Below are 10,000 nucleotides of genomic sequence, written 5' to 3' on the forward strand. Positions count from 1 at the left end.
GTGCTCTTCGTATCGTGTTGGGATCCAAATACACAAACGTACGGAGACGTTTGTCTCAACTCTCGCTCCAAAGTTTGGAAGAGCGTAGAAAGTCACAAAAACGAACTCTAAAATCTCCGCATCAATTTATAAAATATTTCCCTGCTCACAACTCCACAAGAACCCTTAGGTTGACGGTGAAAAATCCCAGTTTCGTCTGAAATAAATCCTTTGAGTAAGAGTGATTTACCCCACCCAGTCCGCATTTGGGGAAAAAAATGGATTCGGTGACGTCATCACTGTCTACCTGAAGCAACCCCTGTGTTCGTGCGTGTGTGAAACGGTTTACATGATTTCCCAATCCTTTTCCCATTTGTTGTCCTGCCTTTCCTCGTTTATGGCCGTCTTTGCTTCTTCAGATTTATTTTTGTTCTGCCATTCCTTTTCCACTATTTTATCTCTCCTTTATCGTTATAAGCTGATACAGGAGGGCTTTGGACGTTCTCGGGGGTTACGTTCTTGAAAATCCCTGTGAACCGCAAATCCGCGATGCGCAAACTTTAGGGGAAATGTGGAAAACGGGGTTCGGGACTTCAACTTTAAAATTTGTCACCCCTTTTTGCCATACCCATACCTCAATTAACATACCTGTGCATTGTTGTTGTGCTATTTATTTTCATGAATAAAATAGTTATTAAGAACATCAAATAGAGTTTGTTTTCTTGAGTTATTAAGATCATGAAACTTAACTTTAATAGTAATAATGATGATAAACTTGATCCAATGATGCGATGACGACAGACGAGTTGATGGAGATGATGATGATGATGGTGAATTTGAGGGGGTTATTGCATTGACGGCCCATGTTAATTAATTCTTTTTAAAAGGATATGTAAATTACAGAGTGATTTGGTTTTGAGGTTGTATAATGGTAGTTGTGGAATGTGGTTCATTCATATGATATAAATAAATTGTCGGAACAAGTTAACGGGCAGCGGTGGATATGGCGGAGGCATGTATGAGCTAAATGGATACCTGCTGTGTACCCAGAGCACCTTGCATATCTTGTATATCTTTTTAAGGACATTTCCATTCAAGCAGTAAAAAAAAACAAAAACATTCCATCAGCACCTGGGTTTCCGCAATATGCATAACTTGGCACAACTTTCCCAAGAATGACCCTCATTCGTATCAAGGCCAGACCGACACATTTGCCACTGCATAACGAGATTGGAGACATTTTTGAGTTCCGATTGAAGGGTTGTTTGAATCAATTATGATACCGGTACGACAGCTGCCTGGAAGAAGAAAGCATCATCTGTCTTAGGTACAAAAGGAACACAAACACTAACAGCCCCCCACCGCCCCCGACACCCCACCACCCCTCTCCCCAATGCTGAGAACAAACAGACCAATAAATGTCCGATCTACAGGGCCTGGGGGGGTCAGAGTGGCCTGTTATTAAAAAATAAAAATCGCCATTTACATGCCAATCGGGCATTAATTACACGGTGGCAAAAAAACTTCCATCTTTTGCGAAAATGTAAACCGCACAAAATAAAACCGCAACTAATAAAATGACTGCACTCGTGAACAATTTGCGGTCGAGTGATTGATAACCGAAAAGTTATTTCTGAGCAATGTGTGCCCACGTCGGACAATATTCTGGGAACATAGCTACGCCAAGCACACGTTGCCTATTGCCGTAGCTGCATCCACACCGAAAGAATGGTTAAACAAACAGCAAAATAAAACGAAACACAAATCATGTACCTGGGGATACCTGTAACTGCCCAAGCATCTTTATATGCAACCAGTGCAAGCCAACCGATTGGCCCAAGGCTCCTGGACTCCTTGACATAGCCCGACTCATCAGCCTACACTGTTTCTGGAGCCACTGTTCTCAATACAAAGCACGATGTTGGACGACGAGCAACCACGAGGGGTCTGTCCAAGCAGGGAGCCCTGTCTTAGGTCGCTGGCCTGGCCCATTACAGCATGCTCGCCGACTCGCCACGCCTCACAATACTGGCTCGCTATGCGACGTCCTCGTTTATCTGAACCGTGCCACACGAGCTTGTTGGGCCTAGGTAGGGGGAACAAGAGAAACATTGGAAACCAAACAGTGAGGGTTAGTGTTTATCTTAAATCATTATTATTCTTTTGTACAGCCGAGTCTGTTGGTCTCCCGAGTTGAGCCACAAATGGTGAACTCTTGTTTCAGGTGCCTTGAAATGATTTTGAGTGTGACGTTAAAAAAAAAAAAGTCAAATTAAATAATTGATGCAGCTACGGTCTTACCAGCGTGGATCAGTCATGACGTTCTTCTCATCAAAAGACAAGAGCGGCGCATTGGGCCTGAGAGGAGCAGACGATCCTGAGAATAGGTCTTTCCAGCTGTCGAAGAGAACCTCACCCTAGGTGTATACAAGCATGGGAGAGCGAGCATCAGTGCATGTGGAGGGGGGGGGGGGTCCAAAGGCAAGAACCTCGCAAAATCCTTACAAGACATGGGTAGAACTAACAGGGTTTTAGGTTGTATTCGGAGAACTTCGATATAAAAACAGGGAGTGTTAACTGTATCGGAATATCGTGAGACCTCATCTGGAATCTTGTGTTCAGTTCTGGTTGTCACATCTGAGGAAGGACAAAGCTGTCACAGAAGGGCTTCAGGGTAGAGCGACCACATTGATTCCAGGGCCAACTAGACTCAGCTACGAGGAGCGGCTGATGGAGACAGAACTTTATACGTTGGAAAGAAGGTGATGAGGGGATCTGATGGAGATGTTTAAGATCTATCTCTATCTCTATATCTCTATATCTCTATATCTCTATATCTCTATATCTCTATATCTCTATATCTCTATATCTCTATCTCTATATATCTCTATCTCTATATATCTCTATCTCTATATATCTATATATCTCTATCTCTATATATCTCTATCTCTATATATCTCTATCTCTGTATATCTCTATCTCTATATATCTCTATCTCTATATATCTCTATCTCTATATATCTCTATCTCTATATATCTCTATCTCTATATATCTCTATCTCTATATATCTCTATCTCTATATATCTCTATCTCTATATATCTCTATCTCTATATATCTCTATCTCTCTATCTCTCTATCTCTATCTATCTCTCTATCTCTATCTATCTCTCTATCTCTATCTATCTCTCTATCTCTATATATATCTCTATCTCTATATATATCTCTATCTCTATATATATCTCTATCTCTATATATATCTCTATCTCTATATATATCTCTATCTCTATATATATATCTCTATCTCTATATATATCTCTATCTCTATATATATCTCTATCTCTATATATATCTCTATCTCTATCTATATCTCTATCTCTATCTCTATATATATATCTCTATCTCTATATCTATATATATATCTCTATCTCTATCTCTATATATATCTCTATCTCTATCTCTATATATAGCTGTATATTTATCTCTATATATATCTCTATCTCTATATATATCTCTATCTCTATATATATCTCTATCTCTATATATATATCTCTATCTCTATATATATATCTCTATCTCTATATATATATCTCTATCTCTATATATATATCTCTATCTCTATATATATATCTCTATCTCTATATATATATCTCTATCTCTATATATATATCTCTATCTCTATATATATATCTCTATCTCTATATATATCTCTATCTCTATATATATCTCTATCTCTATATATATATATCTCTATCTCTATATATATATATATCTCTATCTCTATATATATATATCTCTATCTCTATATATATATATATATATATATATCTCTATCTCTATATATATATATATCTCTATCTCTATCTCTATATATATCTCTATCTCTATCTCTATATATATCTCTATCTCTATCTCTATATATATCTCTATCTCTATCTCTATATATATCTCTATCTCTATATATCTCTATCTCGCAGCCAGTGGCTGCTGGTTGCATCATTGGTTGGGATGCCGCTGATGCAGTGTCCCCCCCCCCTTACCAGTACACTGGTGCTCATTTTGCCGACCTCGGAAGGATAATAGGCTGAGTCAACCTCCTGGTGTATTTTAATTCAGTGGCCAACGGGGCTTGAACTCAGGATCCTAAGATCCCAAGCCGCCACCCCAACCACGAAGCCAACACCAGCTTGAAGCACTCATCATGGTCGTACAAGTGGTGCATTAAGAAGATGAGTGTTTTGCACCAAAGGTTTCCCTGTGATGTTCGGCCCATTTGTACGTTTTTGCCTCCAGTCCGATATCGGTCGTGTAGAAATGGCGCAATCGTAACACGACCAAAGTTGGCTCCACGTCAGTGTGCGGGTCATCTGGAACACACAGGCTGAGACTGGACCAATAGATGCGCCAAATGGACTCCAATACAGTAGGAAATCTCCGCAGAGCATTTTCTTTTCTGCCATAAAAATACATCGCGGATGTCACCTTCGCTTTCCTGATGATGTGACGTCCGAGTAAATTTGAAGTTGTTATTGTTGGCAAAGTTGTATTTTCACACAAAGGTGTAAGGGTTACCTGGCTGAGTCATACCATAGACTTAAAAAATGGTATGTGCTACGTCCTTGTTTGGCGTTCTCATTTAAAAGGACAATCCCCATTGGATGGACTTCTTTTATATGCAGCACATGGCTCAAGTTAGCATCGTTCGCTGGGGGTGCAGCTGTGCCGATCATGCAGTGCCCCCTCTAGGTGACAGCATGAATTTGTGATTTGTTTCGTGTGCCGGCGATAGCTCGCAGACTCTTCACGAAGAACACCGTGGGATCTTTAACGTCCTCCAACTAATTCTGTCAGACAGGATGCCCAGTTTGACGTCAACCTGAGGGTCGCAACACAAATTAATGAATTGCCCTGCAGACGAAACACCAGGACGGAAGTTTATAGGTGGGCAGAGATTCCAACCCACCCTTGACAACTCAGAGGTGTACCTCCAGGTCATCCTGCCAGATGTTCAAATCACTAATTCTCAAGCTCTCGTTCGAGTTGAAAGACCCCAAATCGTTATAAATACTAAAATTAAAACGAAATGTACAAATAACAGGTGCGAGTCTTGCTGGACACCATGTCTCACCCTGAGATTGACGACAGGTACGGACTTCCGGTCCCGTCTGAGAACAACGGAGGCCAGGTCCTGGACTTTAGAAGACAGGAAGGCCCGATATGTTCCATGGAGACCCACTTCCTGTGCTTGCTGGAAGCACTGGAAGTCGGTGCCACGAATCCCTCCCATGTTCCCAACTTGTGGCGTGTTTAGTGCAATGAGATGTAGCTGCGGAGGAAAGGAAACACATCATCACTTGATGCAGCAAATGAAACCACAGCACACAGTGAGAATACTTTGGCCACAAGACTTCCGTTTCGTTACAAATGGTGAAAGGGAATCGAAGCAGGTTAGAAAGTACGCGAGAGATATTCAAGCATTCGTTTGATGCCTCTAAGCATGTTCTTAGTGCTTTCCTTAAGGGCGAAGCTGTGTTTGCTGCTGCTATCTACGATTAACTAATCATTAAAAATAGGACCGCTCGTCCTGAAGCTCACCTGGATCAAGAGAAACAGTCACTCAAACCCACCAAAGACCCCCTTAGCCCCTGATATATATAAATATATATATTTTATTTTTTATTTAATGCCGCGAACAAACTTTGGTACATCTTGGGTGTTGAAGGTTGTGGTGAAGTCTCATCGAAATTGTGTGCGTAGTTTCGGAGAAGAGAGCAAATGCCTATTTTTGGGGGGGGGAGGGGGTCAAACTTCCCCCCTTGCCCCAGTAGACCCCCTCAATGAGTGCAGATTTTGATGCGGTCAATACCACCTTCGTTAGGCATCAGATTATGAAGCTTGTGGCCAAGTTTCATCAAAATTGTGTGTTTGGTTCAAGCGATAATGACTCGAGTGATTAGACTCACTGACCTACGGACACCGCTCAATCGCATAAGTTCACCTGACTAAAGTCCAGGTGAGCTAAAAATGAAAGCTTTAATGACACATATGATATCGTTAGACGGTGAACTCAAACCGTAGTTGGAATTTTTGGGGTTTTTTGCAGACGTCTATAGGCTCATGGCAGAGGTAAACCATTGGAGGTAGCAGGTTCAGAGACTGACAAAGGATCGAAGGAGAAGCAGGGAGACACCGACATTGGACAGGAATGAAAGAGTGACAGAAAGGGGAGGGAGGACGTCAGTGAGATGAGAGAGCAGAGGTGGGTATGGGGGAATTGGGATTCGGTGATGATTGGAAGCACTCTTAAAATCCTGGAAGACGGGGCACGAGACAACACAAATACGGAATCATCTTTTGAGACGACAAAATAGAAGGACAAATGAATTGAGGTGACAGACCAGTCCATTATGCCAAAGTGGCTGTATTATCCCATTTTTTTTTTCCGCTCTATGTTCCTTCCAAAATTATTCGTTTGCCGGTGACGTCAGAGACTTGTTGACGGACATAAAAAGAGAGTAGCCAAAGTATGGTTCCAATCTCATGCATCCTTAATCCCACTTCCATCATGTAAAAACATTCACGTCGACAGCCTCACCCCAAGCCTGCCATTGTTCGTCTGAATGTTGTGGCCAGGCACTAAGGGAAGCTTGACGATACGGCCACCACTGGGCTGGTGAGGTCGTGTATCCCTCGGGCCTGCAGACCAGCTGAGAATGCCGTGTGAAGGTGCGGTGATGGGATTGGAGGGAACACGATTCTCTGGATCACCCCTGCTGGTGGTCAGCCTTTCATGGGGCGGGAACTTTTGGTGGTCTTCCTCTGGCCAGCCGATTACATTGACCGTGCCACTCGGATGCTGTGAAAGGGTGCAGACGAATGTAATGTGCCCTCCTTTAGAACTAACCCATGATTACCAACTGATAACAATAAATGATTTAGACTTGCATGTGAAAACAAAATTGATTTTAGACCAAACGAGCAGCCCTGAGCAGTTTGTTTACGCCTCAACTGGCGTGCGTCATTAGCAAAGAAAACTGTGGCTTCAGATCATTGATTACTCAATCATTGGCCCAGGGTTAAAATCGATGTTGCTGTCTTTGCCGCTCTCGAAATGGCTCACTCTACCGAAGCACCACTACGTTCCACAGCAGACTCACCGTATTGCTCTGCTCCTTGTTCACCACCACGAGTTCTCCGAGCTGCAAAGACAGAGAAACAATCTTATATAATTGACTGCATCTGCATGTTACACTATCTGTTGTGCTCGTGGAAGACTAATGTTCTCCTGCACAAACAACATTTCTAACTTCGACGTAGGACGTCATGCTCCATGTTGAAGCATATGCTAAGTAGCTACCCTGAAATAAGGAGGCAGTTTCATTAACTTAACGACTTTGGGGGAATCTAACCAAGAATCTGCGGCCTTCGTATTATGAAAAGCCGGGTTACATATAGAGAACAAGCATACTTTACATAAGAATCTCCATCACAGTCATTATGAGGACCGACAGGATGGCGTAGAGGTACTCAGCTCGCCTCCAAGCTGTCAAGCCGAGGTTTGAATCCTGACCCAGCTGTAAACTGTTATCCTGGTGTTTCACAGGCAGATTCGTCAATGTGTGCCATCCATCACATGGACGTTAAACGGACATCCCATCTGCTGGCATTTGTTGTTGGACATTTAGAGATCCCATGGTGTCCTTCGCGGAGTAGGAAATTACAAATTCCTGTCCTAACCAGCAGAGGGCATTGCATCAGCGGCACAGCCACGCCCTCAGCCAATGAAGCTACCCCGCAGCCTTGCGCTGCATACGAACGAACGAATGAAGAACAGTCATTATAGTTGAATGTGAAGCCCCCACAACTTAATTGTCTTTGCTTTCACGAGAGGAGGATCTATCTTGAAGGAATAACACGCTACAGATGGTCAAATCAGCTTATTGCTGTGATTGAATCACAAGGATTGCCGAGTGATGATGTCTCGCAATGATGACTGAAAATCTACTACACATAAGCTTAAACGTTTACCATGAATACCTTACAGATACATACACACAAGGAATTTTTCGGCAAGAGGAGACCATTTGGCCCATCATGCCTCCTCCTCCTCCTTCGAATGCAGCACAGGGCTGTTGGTTGCATCATCGGCTGACGGTGCGGCTATGCCGCTGATGCACCTATTACCAGTACGCTGGGACTCATTTGACCGAGCTCGGAAGGATGACAGGCTGAGTCAACCCCACCTGATATTAATTAAACAGCAGACAGGGGGCTCAAACTCAGGACCCGGAGATCCCAAGCCAGCCACCCTTGCCACGAAGCTCACCAAGCTTGCCCATCATGCCTGTATGTTATCAACTTCCTGTTGAAACAATCTATTCGATTAATGACTTGTGGAGGTTTCACATTCAACCATGTTTAACTCCAGTCTCCTGCACTGATGACCCAACCCAGCCTGCTCTGAAGTGCAGCTCCCTCGTGGTGTGGGCTTCACCACTCTACGTCTTCAAGTGCTCATGCGAAATGTCTTTTATCAAGCATAACAAGAAGAGGGAGGCTCCTCCAAACCATGATGTCATCTCCCCAACCACCATCTTCGGTGTGTCATGCATCTCTCAATTTAAAGTAATTATTTCAACCACAGTTTTGAAACAATGGGTGATGCTCTAGCAGTAATCGCTTCCAGATAGGATCAGTCCAGGCCATTCAACAATGACTGTCTTCTTCAGTTCTGGAATCCAAATTGCTTCCCATTAGTGCCCTGTTGAGACAATAATAATCAATGGCAGACTGCATCTTGAACATTAATTTTCAATGAATGGATCCATCCATCCCTCCATCAGGACCATACTCTGCACAGAGCATTGGTGCTGCCACAGCAGTCTCCTTGGCTATGGGACACAATGTTGGACAGGTCACCACTCCAACACAGGATGCTCAAATGGCTCAATCATCCCAGCAAGCTGGTGCTCATTTTGCCAACCTCAGGATGACAAGCTGAGTCAACCCCACCTGGTATTAATTCAACAGCTGAGCAGGATTTTGAACTCAGGACCCGAGGATCCGAAGCCCACAACCCGAACCATTAAGCCAACACCAAGCATAATGAATGGAATGTTATGTCTTAAGTATTGCTTTCATCAGGAACTGAACGGTGAGATTGAGACAAAAGACACATTGGACAAACGAGACAAGTATGCTGGAATCTAAAAACAGCTAGAATCCCTCCACCCTACCTCCCCCACCCCCCACTCACTCACACCAGTTTCTAACACTCTGACTCAGGGTATTGTCTGATAATTATCAGGATTCATTGTTGAAGTAACACTGAACTACAGAAGTGCCAGTGCACTCACGTGAAGTTGGCGCCAGCCTCCACTAACGCGGACATATATTTCTTCACGGTCCTTCACAAAAGCCAAGTTTCCCTCGGTGATTGTCCTGGCCATATGTTGGAGGTCTTCAAAGCTTGACAGAATGTTGACCTAAGGTTACAGGAGAATTGTTGGAGAATAGGACTGGCAAAAATAAACATTTCTTTAAAGCAATGTGTCATTAAACAAGCGCAGAAAACCCCTGGTCAAGTCATATGCTCATGCACTGCAATTCCCAATATTCCAAGTTTAAGATATCCCAAGGTAACTTACTCCACCAGAATGTGATGCCCCAGGAGGACCTGGAGGACCAGGACGTCCTTGAAGAATGGGATCCTGACCTGGAAAGCAAGGAAGGGAATACAACGACAGATAAGAAATAGAGCGAGAAAATCACACCTGTATTTCTCACCACATACTTTATCAAGAGGCATTAATTGTCCTCAGAAAGGTGCCAGCCTTTATGATTAGTGTTGAATGATTAAAACAGTAAAACAATCGACAGTTATTTTTGTATTTACAAAAGTCTAGGCAACTGGAAGAGAGGTAGATGTTAACCACAAGAAAAATTTAAGGACCTCAAGGCCCATGCTCACCAGATGAGTAATATGAGGACTGACCAGGAGGTCCTGCTGGACCTGGGGGACC

The 10,000-nt window shown here is 43.1% G+C and overlaps 1 protein-coding gene across 4 annotated transcripts in view; it reads right to left on the reverse strand.

The window, feature by feature from the left end:
- Positions 1-10,000, reverse strand: part of LOC147021121 (uncharacterized) — a 256,076-nt gene that overhangs the window by 546 nt on the left and 245,530 nt on the right. For all 4 annotated transcript variants that reach the window (XM_085890889.1, XM_085890888.1, XM_085890890.1 and 1 more), the window contains 8 exons: positions 9,949-10,000; positions 9,626-9,693; positions 9,335-9,463; positions 7,136-7,177; positions 6,574-6,834; positions 5,107-5,304; positions 2,281-2,396; positions 1-2,065 (listed from right to left, as the gene is read on the reverse strand). The exon at positions 1-2,065 is cut by the window's left edge and continues 546 nt beyond it; the exon at positions 9,949-10,000 is cut by the window's right edge and continues 75 nt beyond it. In XM_085890889.1, coding sequence (XP_085747015.1) covers positions 1,852-2,065; positions 2,281-2,396; positions 5,107-5,304; positions 6,574-6,834; positions 7,136-7,177; positions 9,335-9,463; positions 9,626-9,693; positions 9,949-10,000 — 1,080 coding nt within the window. In that variant the 3' untranslated portion in view covers positions 1-1,851. The remainder of the gene's footprint in view (positions 2,066-2,280; positions 2,397-5,106; positions 5,305-6,573; positions 6,835-7,135; positions 7,178-9,334; positions 9,464-9,625; positions 9,694-9,948) is intronic.

The sequence above is a fragment of the Eptatretus burgeri genome, chromosome 8 (assembly GCF_056783735.1).
Source record: "Eptatretus burgeri isolate ZD-2024b chromosome 8, Ebu_testis_v1, whole genome shotgun sequence".
Lineage (NCBI taxonomy): Eukaryota > Metazoa > Chordata > Myxini > Myxiniformes > Myxinidae > Eptatretus > Eptatretus burgeri.